The 20338-nt window shown below is 45.1% G+C and overlaps 2 protein-coding genes across 3 annotated transcripts in view; one reads left to right on the forward strand and one right to left on the reverse strand.

The window, feature by feature from the left end:
• LOC141992963 (nardilysin-like) overlaps positions 1-8999 on the reverse strand; it is an 84285-nt gene extending 75286 nt beyond the window's left edge. Inside the window, exon 1 of one of the 2 annotated variants that reach the window (XM_074962307.1) lies at positions 8651-8999. In XM_074962307.1, the coding sequence (XP_074818408.1) occupies positions 8651-8850 (200 nt within the window). In that variant the 5' untranslated portion in view covers positions 8851-8999. Of the gene's footprint in view, positions 1-663; positions 688-8650 lie in introns of those variants that run through there. The other variant, XM_074962308.1, reaches the window with a different exon arrangement.
• Positions 9000-12779: 3780 nt separating this feature from the next.
• On the forward strand, positions 12780-20116 carry MAGOH (mago homolog, exon junction complex subunit). The gene is made up of 5 exons (XM_074961711.1): positions 12780-12989; positions 16021-16079; positions 18432-18542; positions 18883-18965; positions 19697-20116. Exons 1-5 carry the CDS (start codon positions 12902-12904, stop codon positions 19794-19796), a joined length of 441 nt encoding a protein of 146 aa, XP_074817812.1. The 5' UTR covers positions 12780-12901; the 3' UTR covers positions 19797-20116.
• Positions 20117-20338: the final 222 nt, after the last annotated feature.

The following is a 20338-nucleotide window of genomic DNA, read 5'->3' on the forward strand; positions in this document are numbered from 1 at the left end:
TGCGGGACCATCCTGCCTGGCCCTTGAGCTCCTGGCCGTGGAGGTTAGCCCCCAGCCCCTCCCCTGCTGTCCCCCCTCTCCTGCAGCCTCAGCTCGCCATACCACCAGTGCTCTGGGCAGCAGGGCTGCGAGCTCTTGCCAGGCAGCGCGGTGGCGTGGCTGGCTCCAGTCGGGCCGCGTAGCTGCCAGTCCTGCTGCTCTGAGTAGCATGGTATGGGGCCGGGGGGGGTTAGATAAGGGGCAGGGGGTCCCGGGGGGGGCAACAGCGAGTGGTTGGATGGGGCGGAGGTTCTGGGAGGGTGCGGTCAAGGGACGGGGAGGGTTGGATAGGCGTGGGAGTCCCGGGGGGCCTGTCAGGGAGCAGGGGTGTGGATAGGGGTCAGGGCAGTCGGGACAGGAGGGGGTTGGATAGGGGATGGGATCCTGGGAGGGCAGTTGGGGCAGGGGGTCCCAGGAGGAGGCGGTCAGGGGACAGGGAGCGTGGGGATTGGATGGGGGTGGGGGTCCCAGGGGGCTGGTTGGGGGGGTGCCCGGGAGGGGACGGTCAGGGGACAAGGAGTGGGGGAGGGTTGGATGGGTTGAGGGTTCTGAGGGGGGCAGTCAGGGGGCGCGAAGTGGGAGGGGGCAGATAGCCTGGTCCCCGCCCCCTGTTTGGTGAGGCACAGTCTTCCCCACCTGGCCCTCCATACAATTTCAGAACCCCAATGTGGCCCTCAGACCAAAACGTTTGCCCACCCTGCTTTATAACCTTGTCACAAACATCAAAGTTGAAAAAAAAAAATCAGGGCAACTCTAATAGGCGTTTTTAAGCTTGCATAAGCCTGATTTTAATAAACAAGCCATAACTTCTGCATTTTTAAACTAGATAGTGATAACACGGGTCATTCTTCAATTCACACTTTGTGTGTGTGGATTTATAAAGCAAGGAAGAGTAGTGTATGTTAACCCTAGTTGTGTTGTGTTTACTCAGAGCTGGATTAAGGCAGTCTGGAGAACATTACACACCACCTGTGGCTTCACCCACTCCCATTTGGAGTGGCAGATTCTCACTGAGATGCATATGGAAGTGTACACTTCTCAAAGCTATTGGTTCAGACTGTCTGCATATTTAGCCAGCTGTAATTGCATCAGTTACACCCAGGTCAGAGACCTTTCACGGGGGCTGCAGGGCCCCCCAGCTGAAACCCAGTGCCCGGAGCCCTTGCACTCCCCCCAAAGCATGCAGTGGCGCGGTGTGGAGCTGAAACCAGCACTGGCGCGGGGCAGAAGCTGGGAGCCCCTATGCCCCCACAGTCTGAAGCCAGGAGGGCGCGGGGTCAAGCTGGGAGCCCCAGCGCCCCTCCCCCCGCTGAAGCTGGAAGCAGTGGGGGAGCTCCAGCAGCCCCCCCCCCTCAGGGTGCCCCCCTGGGCTGAAGCCAGGAGCAGCGCAGGGCTGAAGCCCCGAGCCCTGGCGCTCCACGTGGGAAGAAGCCCATAGGCAGAGATGGGGGGGCACAAGGATGTTGTCCCCCCAAACTGCAGTGCCATATCCAGAGTGGGGTAGCCCTAGGGGGACGCTTCAGCCCCCCCTTTCCCTCCTCATCTCCCCCAGTTCCCCTCAGGCCCTGCCCTCTGGCCAGGTTGTAGGTGGGAAGCCAGAGCCAGGCAGTGCAGGGCAGCTGCTCCTCTGGCTAGTGGTATCATGGAGCAGGCAGCTGTGGCTTTCCTCCATTTGCTGCTGGTGCCCAGGATTGTGGCTGCTCCTCAGCTCCCAGCCCCTTTGACTGCTTATGCAGCTGGTAAGAGCTGCCTGGGCAGAGGGACCCAGCTCCGGGACAGCAGAGCCCTTGGGGAGCAGCCATCAGAGGAGCCTTCCCAGCACATAGCCTCTAGTTAGCCTCCTCCCTGCAACCTGAGCTACCCCCCTGCCCACACACAGCCCCTAGTTACCCTCTACTTACACCGAGTGGTTTTCAAACTTTTTGAATTGAGTCCCCACTTTGAGTTACATTTTTTGGTTGCATCCCCCCTGGGTTGCCCGCTGAGGTGAGTCAGGGAGTGGAGGTGGCACTCCCTCCCTGGACCGCGTTGTGCGGAGCTGGCCCAAGCCCTACCGGCCCTTGCCCCGCATCCCAAAAAGCAGTCAAACTACACCTATGCCCAATGCCCCCCTGACTGACCCCAAGCCCCCCTACACCCCAGCTGGGCCCTGGAGTTTTTATAGCATGTTGAGGGGGGCCTCAGAGAGAAAAAGTTTGAGAACCCTGTTCCAGAATATATACAATTGTAGACCCTATACAACTTATTAAATTTATATTACTGTAGTGTGAACAGAGTCAATTGTCTTCACATCCTACAACAAAAGCCTTGTACCCAAATGGATACTGCTTCTGCTAGTGACCATTATAGCATAATAGAGTTTAAGGCCAGAAGGGGCCATTATATCATCTAGCATGACCTCCTGTACATCACAAGCCATTACATTTCACCCAGATACCAATATAGTAAGCCCAACGACTTTAGTTAGTCTAAAGCATTTCAGTCCTCAGGGCAGTAAACTTTGTGCCACAAGCAGAAAACAGGAAAGACAAAGGTGCCACCAGTTCCTAAGATTCATAAATTCATAGATTCCAAGGCCAGAAGGGACCATTGTGATAATCTAGTCTGACCTTCTGCATAACACAGGCCATCAAACTTCCCCAAAATACTTCTTAGAGCATACCTTTTAGAAAATATACAATCTTGATTTAAAAATTGTCAGTGAAGGCGACTTCACCAAGATGCTTGGTAAATTGTTCAAATGGTTAATTACACTCACTGTCAAAAATGTATTCCTTATTTCCAGTCTGAATTTGTCTAGCTTCCAGTCATTTGATCAAGTCACCCTTAACGTTCTCTTTGTTAATCTAAATAGATTGAGCTCTTTGAGTCTATCACTGTAAGCTATATTTTCTAATCCTTTAATCATTCTCATGACTCTTTTCAGAACCTTCTCCAATTTATCAATATCCTTTTTGAATTGTGGGCACCAGATATGGACACTGTGTTCAGCAGTAGTCGTGCCAGCGCCAAATATAGGGATTAAAATAACCTCTCTACTCCTACTCAAGATTTCCCTGTTTATGCATCCCAGGATCACATTAGCTCTTTCGGTCACTTCATCATGTTGGGAGCTCATGTTTGCTGATTATCCATCATGACCACAAAATGTTTTTTACAGTCACTGCTTCCCAGGACAGAGTATCCCATCCTGTAAGTACACCATACATTCTTTGTTCCTATATGTATATATTTACATTTAGCCATATTAAAACACACATTGTTTGCTTGCGCCCAGTTTACCAATCAATCAGTGACCTGTCCTATTCACTATGCCACTCCCCCAGTTTGTGTCTGCAAACTTTATCAGTGATGATTTCATATTTTCTTTTAGGTCGCTGATAAAAAAAGATGAATAGCATAGAGGCAAGAACCAATCCTTGTGGGACCCCACCGGAAAACACTCACTTGATTTCAGTTAGCCAGTTTTAAATCCATTTAATGTGTGCCATGTTCATTTTATATCATTTTAGTTTTTTAATCCAAATGTCGTGTGGTATTAAGTCAAAACACTTCAACACTATTACCTTTATCAACTAACCTTGTAATCTCATCAGAAAAAGATATCAAGTTAGTTTGGCAGGATCTATTTTCCATATACCCATATTGATTTGCTTTAATTACATTAACCTCCTTTAATAATTTATTTATTGAGTACCGTATCAGTCACTCCATTATCTTACCCAGGATCAATGTCAGGCTGACAGGCTTATAATTACCAAATCATCCCAATTACCTTTTTTTTTTAAAAAAAAAATATTGTAATGGCAGGGAATTTATTAGGTAAGATATACTCAGATGATCCCAGCAGGAAACCAAACCATTTGCTTCTGGGGAAAGCAGGGAAAAAATAAAGTCCCTGCCAATCCGACCTGTGGGAAAATTCCTTCCCAACTCCAAATAGGACAGTAAGTCTGTCCCTAAGCATGTGAGCAAGACACACAGCCAGACATCTAGAAAGAGAATCTTCTGTGCCACCTCAGACCACTGGTTCACCCTGAATGGTGTCCCAACTCTAGTTGTAGCCAATCTAGCCAGCTGTGCAACAGGGGAAATAATTCCTGCCTGATCACTGCAGGCAACCAGCTGAAGCCCTGAAGCATAAGATTTAATTATATAGAGCTGCAAGTGTTATAAGCATGGTGAGCACACAATTATATGAAGTGTAGCAACGTAGCTTCCGTATAATTTCAGAAGAGAATATTTTGACAGAAATTTTAAACCTCTTTGGCTATTTCTATCCATGTTTTTATCCTTTCTAGATCTTTGTATTTCTTTACACACTTCTCCAAATAAGTAAAAGGGAATATAATAATACTGTTCTGTTTACTCCCATCTTCAGGTCAACACTGACGATGTTTACTAAACACATCAGGAAAAAGTTTCCATTATTAAGGTCAGCGATTAACTCAGGAACAGGTGAAAGCAATTGGGTTTTAGCTAGCAAAACTGAGGTGGGAATCTCAAATAGTGCGAGATAATGCTGAATAGTAATGCTATTTGGTCAAGCGTTCTTTACTTTTTCCGAGTTGAAGATGGAAAGGAAAAGATTATCCATACTTAACTGAATGCTAGTCACTGAAAGCATGACACCCACTTCTTTAAGAACACAAGACTGATCAGAAGGCTGCAAGCAGAGACATTCTTTCCCAGACAGTCGATTACCACTGGCGCTATTGAAATGCCAGTAGTGATTCTGATGGATCCAGCTTACCCCTTGCTCCTAGGGCTCACAAAACCGTATACTGGCCACCTCAACCGCACCAAGGAAAGACTCAATTACCAGGTCAGAAAGTGCAGAATGACAATTGAACATGCTGTTGGTAGAGTGAAGGGACACTGGTGGTGTTTAATCACTAGACAGGATCTCAATGAGAAAAATATTCTAATGGTTATAGTTACCTCATGTGACCTAAATAATATTTGTGAGGCAAAGGGGGAAAAAGCTGTCACAAGGATGGAAGGAGGAGATTGGCTGTTCAAAGTCTGCTCTGACAACAGCCATTACAAGAGCTCAACATGGAGCTATGCAGTTGAGTGAGGCTTTAAAAGAGCACTTTAACAGTCAGCGATAGCAGTGCTCTGTACTGGAATGTTCTGTGGACCTGAAGCTTTGAGTGCTGTTAGGAAATGTGTAGTGCTTTCTGCATATTTACACACATTATGTTTTACCAAAGCTATGAATTATCTGGTGCTTGCTGTACATTTATAAATATGACTGGGGGGTGTTTTCCAGAACCTCTTGAGTTTTGCAGTGCTGTACATTTACAAGTACTCTGTGCTTTGAGCATTGCTATGCATTCTGAAATGTGTTGTGAATAAGAATAATTATTTAAAAAATAAGAAATTTGAGTGGCAAAAACAGTGCAGAAAAGCAATGTGCAAAAAACAGTAGGCACTGCAATACAAACTTTGAACTGAACTTTTAGAATTGGAAAGGCAATAAACATTTGTCCATTTCAGTATACAAATGTCATCCCTTGTGCTACACACATACTGACCTATGTTGTTGTATGTTAAGCAGTGGTTTTCCTTGCAGTCCACATAGGGATTAGGATGTGGCCCATGATGCCACATGATATGCTTTGGGGTCTCAGGACTGCTTCTACAGAGCTCTCTAAGGACTGCAAAGCGCGGGGAGTGTGAGATTTTGGGGCCTGTAGGGCAACTAGCATCTGCAGCATTCGAGTTTGCTGCCTGAAAAGCTTCTTTATGTCTTGGTGCATCTTCCTTTCCCCTTCCTGCTGGGAATCCTAGCCTTCCCCCATCTGCTTTTTCATTCTCCATAACATCTGTCACACTGGCTTTCCAGGACCTTTGTTCATGGTCTGAAGCAGCAATGGCTTGCAAGATCTTGCTGAGCTAATCCTCTTCTTTCTTCTCTTCAGGATCAGATGTTCTGCAGCTGTGCAAGGGGAACCCCTCAAAGCCACAATGAAAGCTGCTGATAAACAGGCAGATGTATCATTGGATTTATAGTCACAACAGAGAGGGAATAAGTTTCAAACTCGCTTCCCTTATGCCCATAAAAAACTTAATAAGACTTGCTTATTGACATTTCAGCTTTGAAGTATCTCTGCACAGCACCACTCTTCAGCCCCAGCCATGGTGAGTATGGGCCCACCGGGGGCGGAGGAGGAATTCTGGTTGCATGAAACAATCAAATTTCGGTCCCTATTCCATTCTATGCATATAGAGCAATGGCACTGAATATTGGCATTATTTTCCATAGGCAGTGGTGGTTTTAGCTGATATCTCACTCCTGAGGGTAGCAAAGCCACAGACAGCACAGCTGTTACTGGCATCATGAAGCCACCCAGGCCAACATGCCACTAGCCTCCTTAGTGCAATGCTGCCAGCTGAACTCATCATGGTTAGGTGTGGGAAAGTATCTTCTGCAGAAGAAGAAATAAGGCAGCCATCCCTAGAAGCCTTCAGGAGAGGATAGCGGAGTATCACCATGAACATTTCATTGAGATCTCTCAGAAGGATACAAGGGACTTCTTCTGTATATAAACTGCTCCACATGGCCCTCTCCATGTCCAATCCAGCGGAGGAACTAAAAGCAGATACCACCCCTCTCTCTCTCTTTGTTGTACCTCCATCTCTTCATGTATGAGTAAAACTACTAAAAGTTTATACCAGTGTCTTGTTAACTTGAGGATGGGCCGGGAGACATCTTTACATTTAAGCACCATATGGAAAAATGCATGTACACGCTTATCCAAGGTCCCTTCCTCTTCATTGGGCTCATCCATATTTGGTTGCCAGGACTGACTAGACCATAGTGGAGTCTCAGACAGGTCTTGATTTGTTGTATGGTTGGACACCCTCCCCACACCTCCCCTCCTCCTCTTCCCTGTTCATGGCAGGGGTCCACATCTCAGACTCCTCCAAGGTATCCACAGTGGTTTGCACAGTGCTGGTGGGGCCTCTGTCAAATATGGCACAGTTTGTTGTAAAAGCAAATCAGCAGCTCACCACTAGATTGATTATTGGCCTCCCTTGTCTTGCAGCATGCCAGCTGCAGTTCCTTCCCTTTCCTGCAGCACTATTTCTGCTTCCTGTTGCATCTCTTTGCCTGCATCCCCCATGCAATCTCCTCATAGATGTCCACGTTTCTACAGCTGGTCCATAGCTGTGCTTCCACAGCCTCTTCTCCCTACAGTCCCAGGAGACCCAGTATCTCTTGTATACTCCAGGCAAGAGCATGTCTGATGTGTTGAGCCTGTCTGGCCGGCTGGCTAGTTACACATAACAAGGGAGAGTTCCTAGACAGGTTCACCAAGGTAGACAATCAGGAAAAGCAACGAGGAGTCCTTGTGGCACAAGGACTCCTCATTGTTTTTACTGATACAGACTAACACAGCTACCACTCTGAAACCAATCAGGAAAAGGCATTTCAAAAATACCATCAGTCTCTGTGACCCCTGGGCAGTGGAATTTACAGTTGTTATAAGAGCTACGATTGTTGCGGCAAACAGGGCATTATGGGACAGCTGCTGGAGCACTGTTAGGGTCAATACACATCATGCACCATCTACATGCACACTCAGTAGATCACCCATTTCTCTACACTGGTCAGGCACGTAGTTTAACTGCATTACAATAATTAGGTTCTTATGTCTGCCAGAAACAAATCTGAGTATAGACACATGCACAAACAGGTTGACAAAAGGCAACATATACCAACCTAAAGTTGGAGCGTAGATCAGGCCTTGTTTGCCATAAGTTAGCTTTGGTTAGATAGTGTAAAGACACAACAGTTTGGTGATTTTTTTTTCTGTCAATGGACAAGTGCATTATTCTGCAGCTGCTAGCACGGACTTCAAAAAATATTTTATGCCAATTATCCAGGCTCAAAATTTCAAGTTAGAAACAACTTGCCCAGTGTGAAAAATCAATAACCCTGGCTGACGGAGACAAGCATTTCTCTACAGGCTGTATAGGTATCATCCAGCAGAGTTAAAATTTCTTAACATTAACAGGTTTCAGAGTAGCAGCCGTGTTAGTAAGTGAGCTGTAGCTCACAAAAGCTTATGCTCAAATAAATTGGTTAGTCTCTAAGGTGCCACAAGTACTCCTTTTCTTTTAACATTAACAGTGTGTGTGGTTGATGCTCCATGACCACGAGACAGAGCACTGAAGAGGGGCTGAGGGGGAGAAGGAGCAAGTAGGTAGGGGCAGGAGGGGGCTGAAAAGGTTAAATTCCTTATGAGGAATCCTGGCAGATAACGCTGCTCTGCTTTCTCAACTCCCAATAAAAACAGTCATACTAATCGAGGGCAGGACCTTCACTGCCACAGAGAACTAAAGCACCATCACTGTGACCCTGCTACGTTTTTAAATTATTCATGAGTTCACGTTTGCTGATATGGAAGCAACTGGAAATGGGCGGGGGAGAGAACCAGTGTGTTTTAGTTTCTTCTTCCAGGGTTACTATAAGGCAGGGGAACCGCCTATCTCTCTGCACCATCCCCGTGCTGCTTGGGGGTGGGAGGGGAGACGGTGCCTTCCACCTTCTTCCCAACACGGCCCCCTCCCCTGCGGTGCCTGAGCCCCTCCCCCTCACCTGTACTGCTTGGGGTCACTGGGGGACTTGACAATGGCAGGGTCCCCCAGTCTGGGGTTAGCCCTGCGGCCCCTTCCTTGCTCCTCAGACTCCTCCTGGGGCAGTCGGGTTGTAGCACCTCGGCTGCCCGCGCCGCCTCGCTGCCCCACGGCCAGCTCCGGGCAGCTGCAGCTAGACAAGGGCTTGCCCTTGCCAGACATAGGGTCGGCTCAGGCGCCGTTACCAGCTCACAACGGCTGGCTACGGAAGGGCAGTCCTGCGGTCTCCTTTCCCGCCTCCCTAGCGCCACCCCTGCGGTCCCCGCGAGGCCCCGCCAGCCCTAGCGCAGCCGGGAACGGCCGTTCACCCCTACACTGACGGTTGGAACCTACCCAACCAATCAACATACAGCTATGTGGTGACGTACCTTATCGCCCTATGACGATTAAATCAAGCCAGTTTTAACAGCGTGAGAGAGGGGGGCAAACCATGGTGATCGTGGGGGGAGAAACGCACGCGCCTCACGAAAGCCCCCGGAGCTCAAATAGCAGCAAAGAAGGAGCTAGAATATAGACGAGGCTTAAGGTCTCAGCCTCCCCCGCCCATATTTCAGGGTTCGGACTGGTTCACTGACACACACACACCCCCCACATCCCGCTCTGGACTCTTTCATGTACGGTATTGGAAGAGGCGGGCTTTCCCCCAAATGTTCTCTCCCACTGGTTCAATGAGCTGTCGTTGACTGTTTGCGGAACGAGTGAGCATGCGTGGAAGATCCCAAGGTCCTGGATGCTGGGAGAGGTGGAGCGTTCCACATGGGGAATCCAGGGGACGGGGCAGAGGTGTCAATTCAGTGAAACTTAACTGACCGGAGTGCAAGAGCTAGAAGCCTCCGGCAGCCCTGCGTGTGATGTGGGTACCACTTGCCCTCAGGTTAGGAGGCTCACTCCCTTAGTACAGAGGTGTTTACCCAACAGGGGGTTAGCAAGTGTTGGGCAGTGTAATCCTCACTAGCACCGTTCCCTCTAAGCTGTGCGCACACAGATCCTAAACCCCGCACACATGGCGATACGCCACGCACACAAAAATTTGCACAGAAGCACAACAATTTCCACAGAAGAAATTTTTTGTGCAGACGGCCTGTCAAAAATTAGAGGGAACATTGCTCACTAGGAGACAGGTTTCAGAGTAGCAGCCGTGTTAGTCTGTATTCACAAAAAGAAAAGGAGGACTTGTGGCACCTTAGAGACTAACAAATTTATTTGAGCATAAGCTTTCGTGAGCTACAGCTCACTTCATCGGATGCATTCCAGGATGTCTACCTAGTCAGGCAGCAGTATAACGCCAGAGAATATAAGCATTGCGGTTTTGCAGAGAAAGATTCAGGGTGCAGGTTAAACTGGGGAGTTTGGTAAAGTGCAAGCAATTTTCACAGGCAGAAGATATCTAGTGTGCAACCTCTGATTTTTGCCTTTATACATCTGAAATGAAAACACTTTGCAGAACTCCTGCCCAAGCAGAAGTAATCCTTCCTTGCACTTGGAAAAGCGTCACTTTCAAGAATAGAATGGGTGTTTGCCAACAGAAAACTTTTTTCATTACACGATGCTGTAAAGAAATAGGAATTTAGTGGTCCTGATATTCCAGGGTGCTTGATTTTAACAAATGCCTGCATATGATAGGCTCTCAAGAGCCTAGTATCTGAAGTAGTGAGGGAAAGTTCAAATAGAAACATTTTCACATTACAACCTAACAGCCAGTGTTATTTTACAGCCTAATGCTAGCCAGCAACATTTCATTATCCAATTAACTACAGCCTCATTGAAGGGAATGCATTGGTAAAGTGGTGTCCAAGTGGAAAAGTCTTCATATGCACGAGAGCTTTCAAACATACAACAAGGCTGCTGGCTCTGGTCATGGATTTAACAATTTCTGTAACTGGGCTCAAAATGAAAAAAGTGGCTTTTATTTTTGTCTGCACTCTAACTAATGGAACTTGTGTCAAACACTTGATCTTCATTAGGAATATCCTGAACCAACCCCTAGATAACATATTGTAGGAAGCAATTCTTCAGGGAGGAGCTAGCTCTTCTAGGAATAGATGTTTTACTCCTAACACATGTGGATCAAATCCTGAGACGCCTGCTCAGTTTTTACTCAGGGAAAATTCACTCTCAGCTCCGGATTTAGCCCCATAACTCTGCTCCTCACAAACAACACACAAAAGCAAAGAGAGAATGAAATAGCTTTGGAGTGTTTTGGTCCTGCTTTGAGCAGGGGGTTGGACTAGATGACCTCCTGAGGTCCCTTCCAACCCTGATATTCTATGATTCTATGAAGGGAAACCAGGTGCGGATGGAGCGCCACTATTAATACAAAAAGAAAAGGAGTACTTGTGGCACCTTAGAGACTAACAAATTTATTTGAGCATAAGCTTTCGGGAGCTACAGCTCAAAGCTTATGCTTAAATAAATTTGTTAGTCTCTAAGGTGCCACAAGTACTCCTTTTCTTTTTGCGAATACAGACTAACATGGCTGCTACTCTGTAACCTACTATTAATACAGTGAATGTTAATTAAAGTGTGAAGTGACACCGCTTGCTGTTGGAGACAGGGAAATGAAAACGCAAATAGTTTTGATGCAACTTGGTTTCCAAAGAAGTTAGTGGGAACTTCATACTAATCCCCAACTAAATCATCCCAGCCAGGGCTTTGTCAAGCCTGACCTTAAAAACCTCAGAGGAAGGAGATTCCACCACCTCCCTAGGTAACACATTCCAGTGCTTTGCCACCCTCCTAGTGAAAAAGTTTTTCCTAATATCCAACCTAAACCTCCCCCACTGTGACTTGAGACCATTACTCCTTGTTCTGTCATCTGGTACCACTGAGAACAGTCTAGAGCCATCCTCTTTGGAACCCCCTTTCAGGTAGTTGAAAGCAGCTATCAAATCCCCCCTCATTCTTCTCTTCTGCAGACTACACAATCCCAGTTCCCTCAGCCTCTCCTCATAAGTCATGTGTTCCAGTCCCCTAATCATTTTTGTTTTCTTTTTTCATTTTGTTGTCTTCCTACCAATTCAGATTCTCTTCCCTTCTGCACCACTGAACCTAGTCTTCGCTCTGCTCCCTTGTGACTTACAGGGCAGGCTCTAATCAGCGCCAGACATGAGCGAATGTGACATAAAGGTTGTGTGCTGCCACTGCTGTCACATCAAAAGCTGCTACCAGTAAATTTTGCTCGCAATTACTGACACATAACGATTTTTTTTTGGTACATAGTCAGAATTTGTTACTTTCTTCAGTATTTGCTACATCTTACCTGTTACAATCTCTGGGCCAGGGGTCGCAAATTTTGACAGGGCCTCAAACTAAAATTTCATACAGCTAATGACTTGTTTATACTGCTCTGTATAGTATACACTGAAATGCAATTTCAAGATTAATATTCCAATTGATTTATTTTATAATTATATGGTAAAAATTAGAAAGTCAGCAATTTGTCCGTATTAGTGTGCTGTAACACTTGTATTTTTATGTCTGATTGTATAAGCAACTAGGTTTTAAGTGAGGTGAAACTTGGGGGTACACAAGACGAATCAGACTCCTGAAAGAGGTACAATAACCTGAAAAGGTTGAGAGCCACTGTCCTGTAGCACCTCAGCACATTATATCAGACAGAGAGAGCCGCCCTATTTACGCATTGGGATGCCTGTGCCTTTAAGAACCCAGCCTCGGGAAGCCCATGCTGAGATGTACTATCCTGTGAGAAGGGAAATAAAAAAGCCCCTCTGCCCCCCTATTTTTGCAAACACAGCAGGTGGCTGATCTCAGCGGGGGTAACTGTTACCCCCATGCTGGGGTTTTGCCCCGTCACAGTCTGGCAGCGCCACCCCCTGGGCTGAACCCCAGCTCCTAACCCCACCCCAAGCCCTGATTTTGTCCTGAAGCCGATCTCCTGGCCCCAGCTGCTTGACACCCCCCGCCCGCCAGTCCATTTCCGCCCCTGCCCATTCCCCCCTCCGATTTGCCCCTTTGGACCCCGCTAAGGAGCACCAGCAGAATTGGATCGGAGCAAGAGCAGAGTGATGGCAGCGGTTTCAACAGCTGCTACTGAGCATGCGCAACTAAGCCGCCGCGCCTCCGGCAGTGCGTCATTACCCTGCGCCCGCCCGGAAGCTGCCCCTCCGCTGCGTTGTTGTGGGGCTGTCTGGTCTCCCGGGCCGGACGCGCGGTGCACGCTGGTCTCTCGGCGGTCGGAGCGGAGTCGGTGGCCATGGGGAGCGATTTCTACCTGCGCTATTACGTGGGGCACAAGGGGAAATTCGGCCACGAGTTCCTGGAGTTCGAGTTCCGGCCGGACGGTGAGGGCCTGGGGCCCGCGGGGGAGGGGGGCAAAGCGCATTGGCTTCCTGGCGAAGGGGGTGGCACATGGCTGCAAGGGCCGGGGCGGAGGGGCTCTTCCGGGGGACGGACAGGAGAAGGGCGAGATGTGCGCCCACGGACCCGAAAGGCGCTGCCCGGACAGTGACCGCCAAGTCCCAAGTTGTGGCTGCTACACGCCCCCTAGCTTAAAGCTCAGACAAGGTTAAACATTAATTAAAATGTCGTCTCGGGTACGAAGCTGCCCCAGGCCTCCCTGGCAATCGTTGTGCTTTCGCTGCTACCATCACTTATTTGTAGAGGTTTTTCTCTCCCCCTGCTGCTTTGTGAAAGACCCACACAAACGGGGGGGAACTGAACAGGGGGTATACAGGAAGTGCTGTCCAATACAGGCTGTAAACAGGAGAAGGCGGCACTGGACTGGGATTTGGGAGATCTGGATTCAATTCCTGGCACTGCCACAGAATCCTCCTGTGTGACCTTGAGCAAGTCACTTAATCTACCTGTGCCTTCGTTCCCCATCAGTAAAATAGAGAGAATACTGCCTTTTCTCCATCCTTTGACTGCTTGGGGTTTTTTAATCTGCAAGTACTGATTGCAGCCCCGGTGGAGTCTTCCCAAAAGTTGGGGAGCCATGGCCCCCGCCTCCTCTGTGGCCCTGCCCCTTCTGCCTGAGGCTCTGCCCCGGCTAAGCCGGAAGCTGGAGTGGGCCAAGAGCCAGGGACCCTCTACCTGCCTCGGAGGGGGGAGGGCAGAGAGCGGTCCAGAGTGTCTGTGCCCTGCGGCTCCCCTGGCCAGGGGAGGTGGAGGGTTTGCGGCTCCCCACAGCTGCACATGTGGCTCTATCCCCAACCTGGCTCCAGCCCAGGGATGGGGTCTCAGAGCCGCAGCCCAGCCATGGTAAGAGACGCATGGCCAGGCAGCTGTGAGGGGCTGTGGACCCTCCACCTGCCCTGGGCGGGGGGGCCCAGGGTCAGGGACACAGGCCGGGGGCTGCTTTCGGCCCTCCCACCCGAGGCAAGTGGAGGGTCTGTGGCATCCCCCGCTGCCCAGGCTCCCCAGCTGGGCTCCAGCTACTCATGGGGCATCATGGGGAAGAGGAGGTGCACCTGTGGTGAAAAGTGAATGGGTCAGGCCTGACAACTTATAAAAAGCGGGAGGGCCATGGTGCTCTAGCCCCCCCCCCGCCCCGCCATTCCGGTGCTGATGACTGTGTATGTACTACATCCAGGAGGTTCTAAACTGCACCTGGTACGTTTGGGTACCAGCTATGATGGGGTACTATAATAATACAAAATAATAAGAGTTCTAAAAATTCAAAAGTGATATTTATCTTCACTTGGTGGTGTCCCTTAAAATAATAGGTAAAATCTGATTTCTTTGACTAAATATTGTCAAAGTGTTGGTCATAATTATATTAACCTATTACAAAAAAAATCTTGTTACTAGCGAATTGAGAAGTAATCATTAAATGTTGCTTGTGCAATTAATTGCCGTATTTCCCAGTATAACTGTAGTGCAAGCCCTCTACTCAGTTGCGTAGTTTTTAAATAATAAAAAATACAAATAAAGTCCATTGCAGCTATTTAAACATTTACAACTCCTGCCTTCCAATGCTTGATACATCAGTAATAGTCTGCTAAAAAGGGATTTAGGAACAGATTTAGTTTCTTAGTAAATATTTAATACACCAATGTATTTGATTTCTTTCATTGAGCTCTGCTACCACAGGAGATTCTAAATTGCACACAATCTGAATCAGCTGAGGGAGCTCCACCTAGCCAGGTAAGGACAGCTTTAAAGTATAGATGGGGTTCTCATGGAACCCTAGCAGCATAGGCTGCCTGGAGATATCCTGAATCTGCATCTTCCTGGATAACCTGGCTACATCCCTTCCCTGGCCAGGACTGCCAACTTTGTTAGTTACAGCTCTTCCTCTCAGCAGAGAAGAGGCTATGGGAGGCTTGTGCAGCTGCAACACTTCTACGGATGAGTATTCAGCTAATAGCTACCTTGTGAATGGGTCCACCTGCATGAACCCTAGAATAAACGGAGTCCCTTTGTTGAAAAACTTCAGGAACAAATGATGTTGACCTTCATCAGGGTAGTCAATAGGCAGACCATGGGCCAAATCTGAACCGCCAGACATTTTTGAACGGACCCAGAAATCTTTTTATTTGCTTACTATCATAATTGTTGTTGTTTTGTTCTTTTTTTCTGGAGTCTGGACCTTGACTATACCTTGACCAAGAAATTTGGACCTTGACATAAAATAATTGACTACCCCTGACCTACATCTATATAGCAGCTTTCATACACAGGATCCAAAATGACTTTCAGATGATCCAGAATCAAAATACAGCACCCTCTAAGATGTGGGAATGGCAGCCAGACCAGCATCTTGTCCCCACAACAGGGAGGACAGAATATAAATTTTGACAAGGGCATTGGAGGAAATCTTTATGCAACAATTTAATTGATTTGTTTTTATAGCTGTTTAATTAGGAAGTATTAGCGATCTTAAAAAATCACTACCATACAAGTACCAAAAATACAACATTTACCATTATATAATAGAACCTCAGTTTGTAGAGGTATTGTCCAATTTAAGCACTGGAAAGATAAAAGGCTGAGTTAACCTACTTAACACACACTAACAGTGGCTCGCTCTTCTTTTTATAAAAGAAAAGGAGGACGTGTGGCACCTTAGCGACTAACCAATTTATTTGAGCATAAGCTTTCGTGAGCTACAGCTCACTTCCAGTGAAGTGAGCTTTTGCTCACGAAAGCTTATGCTCAAATAAATTGGTTAGTCGCTAAGGTGCCACAAGTCCTCCTTTTCCTTTTGCAGATACAGACTAACATGGCTGCTACTCTGAAACTCTTCCTTTTATGTGGCTTTCCATACAAACACACACTTTTTTTTATTACATTTTACAATCCTTAAATATTGACCATCGCAGAACATTGTCTATTGTAGTTTGAATCTAATATTCATCTTTATTTTAACAGGAAAACTGAGATATGCCAACAACAGCAATTACAAAAATGATGTAATGATCAGAAAAGAGGTATGTTTACTAAAATAGACAAATACCATATCTTTGAATGCTCTGCAAATAAATCTGAACCAAATAAATGGTTTTCATGAATTTATATAATTGGCTTTTAACACTTAATCAAAGTGAGCATTCCTTTTAAACTGCTTTTTAGCTATAGTTACCCCATATGGCTCCATCACCATAATATCTAATTGTTATACCAATAAAATAAAAACCAGCAGGATCTTATTAAAGGGGGAAAGGCAAAATGTCACATTTATTGTGAATACAGAAAGAATCATAGTAAGCAGTTAGTTATAGCGATAACCTTCCATTCAATTTCATATTTATTCACACATTCATTCATACACACACACAGGTTCTGCAAGGTTATCATCATAGTTACCAGCCTTAGAGTTGCTCATGCCAAGCCACTGGCCAGGTGGCCTGGAGATGAGGAGGGAGCCAGGGCCTTGTCAGATGCTCATCTGTTGCTTCTGGAAATTGGTTTGCAGAATCAGACCCCTAAGTTCTCACTTTCTAGAGTCCATTTTTATAGGAATTTCTTCCTATGCCAGTCTATGGGAATTGCTTCGTCATGCTGTTGCTGAATTAATCAGCAGATGGCACATTCCTGATGGCTCCGTGCTGCCAGATGTTATCTTGTTCTTTGGTTCTCCCATCCTTGAGGCTGTTGGGTGGATTTCAGTCTGTCCTCCGGGGGTCCTCTGGTTATTTCCACTTAACGCCTTCTTCAGCCGATGGACACTGGATTCTTAGGCTGGCACATCCCTGATCATTCAGTTATTATCCACACCAAGCATCCATCCACATGCATCCTCTATCTCTATTTTAATCACAATTGTTAACAAAGCGAGATGAATACAACAAAAGGGCGGGGAGTCTCTGGGTGCTGTTTCTGTTGTTATAGAGTATTGCTTTGAGTCTCTCTCTGTGTGAGTAGTTGTTGTTACAAAGAATTGCTTTGAGAACAGACTCTGTCTTAGAATGTACTAACACAATTAGCAGCTTGCAAGTTTCACACAGAGAGGGAGAGAAACAGTACCAAAAAACCAAGAGACCTCTTAGTTTAAATTCCAGGGTATTACTAATTATGGGGAATCAAACTCATTTGTGATTTTAATACAGAACTTCTTTAATATGATCCAACATAATTACCTCACAAACAGGAATTGATTTAATTAATTCATCCTCTTACCATTTCTATGACACATTATAACTACTTTGCATATGGAGAAAAATTAAGGGCCTCATCCAAAGCCCATTGCAGTCATAGGGAAGTTTCCAGTTGAGTTTGGTCATTCAGTCAGGTTACACAGTTTGTGCCAAAGCCATGCATTGAATCCTTGTTACCTGAATCTTAGTCCAGTGCTTTAATCATCCTTTCTGTTGTTTCCTTTTCTGATGCCACCTTTCTCCCTGTGTTCTTATTTACGTTAGGAATTAGTGATCTGGCATAAATGGTATTGTAATATTATTTTGAGTGTAAAAAAGTTGTCACATCTAATTTTTTTTTTTTTTAAAGGTTATTCTTCATTATTGTTTCTTGCTTAGGTATACACCCTAGTCAAAACAGGGGATGGGGAGCAGAGAACGTGCCATAGAGTCACTACTCCTGTACATGCACTTTTCTCTTCTCTCCTGAGACTAGATCCTCCTAATCTGGGTCCCTTCCAGAAAAAGTGACTGGGCCTTTTACTTCTTCATGACTAGAAGAGTTGACCAGGATCAGCTAAGTGCTTGGTGTCAGCTATTTATCTGAGTGCATTCAACACTTCTAGCATGGTAACATCGGAACAAATTCTGTTTTGTTAATGCTTTCTGTAACCTACAAGAAGGCTAATAAAAGAGCACTTCATTCATGCTCGGCTCATCCTAGATAGGATAAGGAAGAATAACTTTTGTAAATAGATTAGACATAACAACTTTTCTACACCCAATTTTTGGAGCAGAATAATAGCCTGCTTCTGCAAACCCTTACATGCCTGAATGCTCCTTATTTATGCATGTATTCCCATTGATTTCATGCCCAAGAAAGGGTAACTCAACTGAATAAGGGTTGTCAGAATTTGGACTTATGGTCATATATATTTGTAATATGGAGAGCTGTCTTGACAGTTTCTCTAACTTCTTATGGAAGCTGATAGTTCATCATCTTATTAGTTGTACGCATTTGATTATTGAAAATCCTCATAAGAGCTTTCTGCATTTTGAAAGTGTGTGTTCTTGTTCAGAGATTCAGGGGCCTGAAATACTTTAAAAATGTCTTCAGCATGTCAACTTTCAAACATTAAGTACTTTTCTGTGCGTATGCATCAGCTCTTTGGTATATATTAAGATATGTTTAAATGTTGCTTGTAGGCCTATGTACACAAGAGTGTGATGGAGGAACTGAAGAGAATAATTGATGACAGTGAAATCACAAAAGAAGATGATGCCTTATGGCCTCCACCTGACAGAGTTGGTCGGCAGGTTAGTAGCTTTTCTGCTTGCATTATTAACATTGTTTTAATTTGGATTTGGTTGCTTGTCATAAGCATAACTGGGTATTTAACATTTTTATTTGTAAACTGAAAGATCCACTAGAATCTTATTTTTAACAGATCAGTAAATATGTGAAACTTAACACTTTGAGTAGTAGAGCAGTTTACTCTGAAAGTGTGCGTGCCTGGGTGTTTGTCACATATAATGAGATTTGCTGTTTTTAAATGTAAAACCATTTTATCTCACTGCTTAAACTGTTCTTATCAACCAGCATAATTTTCAAGTAGTTCTGCTATTTGACTGTTTTTTTTTTTTATTTATTTTCTAGGAGCTTGAAATTGTAATCGGTGATGAACACATCTCTTTTACCACATCAAAAATCGGATCGCTTATTGACGTAAATCAATCCAAGTATGTAGTTTGTAGAGAATAATTCCCGTTTTTCCAAAATGGTGTCATTAATCAGGAATCTCTATTGTAACTACAAGCAATTTATAAATCTACATTGGGAGCACTCATTAATACATGATGATCATTATCATTCAAAAACTTCTGTTGTCTCAAACTGACTCTTTTGGAGGATCCTCTGGTAATTATTACACTGCAGAATCTCATTCTTTTGTAGTGTAGAAAAATGACCTGCAAAGTATTTTGCACACTACCTCAGTGAATTATAAAATATTATCTGTGCATAAAACCCCCAAAATGTATTAAGAGTCTGAAAAAATAAGAAATTATAAACTCTTACAGTGAAATCCTTGCCCCGTTAAGTCTATGGCAAAACTCCCATTTACTTCAACAGGAACAGTAGTTCATCCCTAAGCTAAACTAAAAAGATTCTGTAACACATGTTCCTAAAAGCCTGTGACGATATTAAACTAATATGTGGAACAAAAAAGCTTTACCTTTTAAAAGTAAAGTAGTGAAAGTGGGCCAGACCTTCAGTATGTGTCCTTCAGTCTAAGCATGTGTAACTATCAATTTACCACAGTAAAAAGCTGTACCAGACTGAACCATGATGTTTTAAGACGGTCACTGATGAAAAAGAACAATCTTAGCACTGTGGCTTTTTTTTATGCATTTAGTTTTAGAAACTACTCTTGAAAAGACTTGAAAACTAATGTTTGTTTTTTGTCCTTTAGGGATCCAGAAGGGTTACGAGTGTTTTACTATCTGGTGCAGGACCTTAAGTGTCTAGTCTTCAGTCTCATTGGATTACATTTCAAGATTAAGCCAATTTAAATTGTATAATTTTGAATTTGTATTGTAACGTTGCAAGGGGTGGGATACTTTCATTCCTTATCTCTTCTTGGATAGAACTTTTATGTATGTTTAGGATTTTTTTTTTACAAACTGTAAGTGAATGTCTTTAATAAAAATGGTGAAACCTGTATTTTTTTAATTTAAAAGTTGTCCATGTAATCAAGATCTCAATCTTTGAACACTGTTTACTTTCATTACAGCCAAGATGGCTTTGAATTCCTGTAGATAAATTCAATATCTAGTTTTAGGGGAAAAAAACGATATTTTAACTGTTCTATCCATTTAGCACTCCGGGGCAGAACAAATGAAGTTCTATAGATCCCTGGAATTAAACTCTTGTCAGACCTCTTAAGATAAATTTGTGTCCCAATCCTTTAAATGGATGCTTTGAGCATCAGTTAATGATCAGATAAGAACCGAAGCACTGGTTCTGTGCTGGCTTTGTTTTAGCGGTCTCAATGATTGACATGCTATCAAAACTGATACTTTATAACTCTACTCTTTCCTGATACCTGCTCTTA

This window comes from Natator depressus, chromosome 8 (assembly GCF_965152275.1).
Source record: "Natator depressus isolate rNatDep1 chromosome 8, rNatDep2.hap1, whole genome shotgun sequence".
Taxonomy (NCBI): domain Eukaryota; kingdom Metazoa; phylum Chordata; order Testudines; family Cheloniidae; genus Natator; species Natator depressus.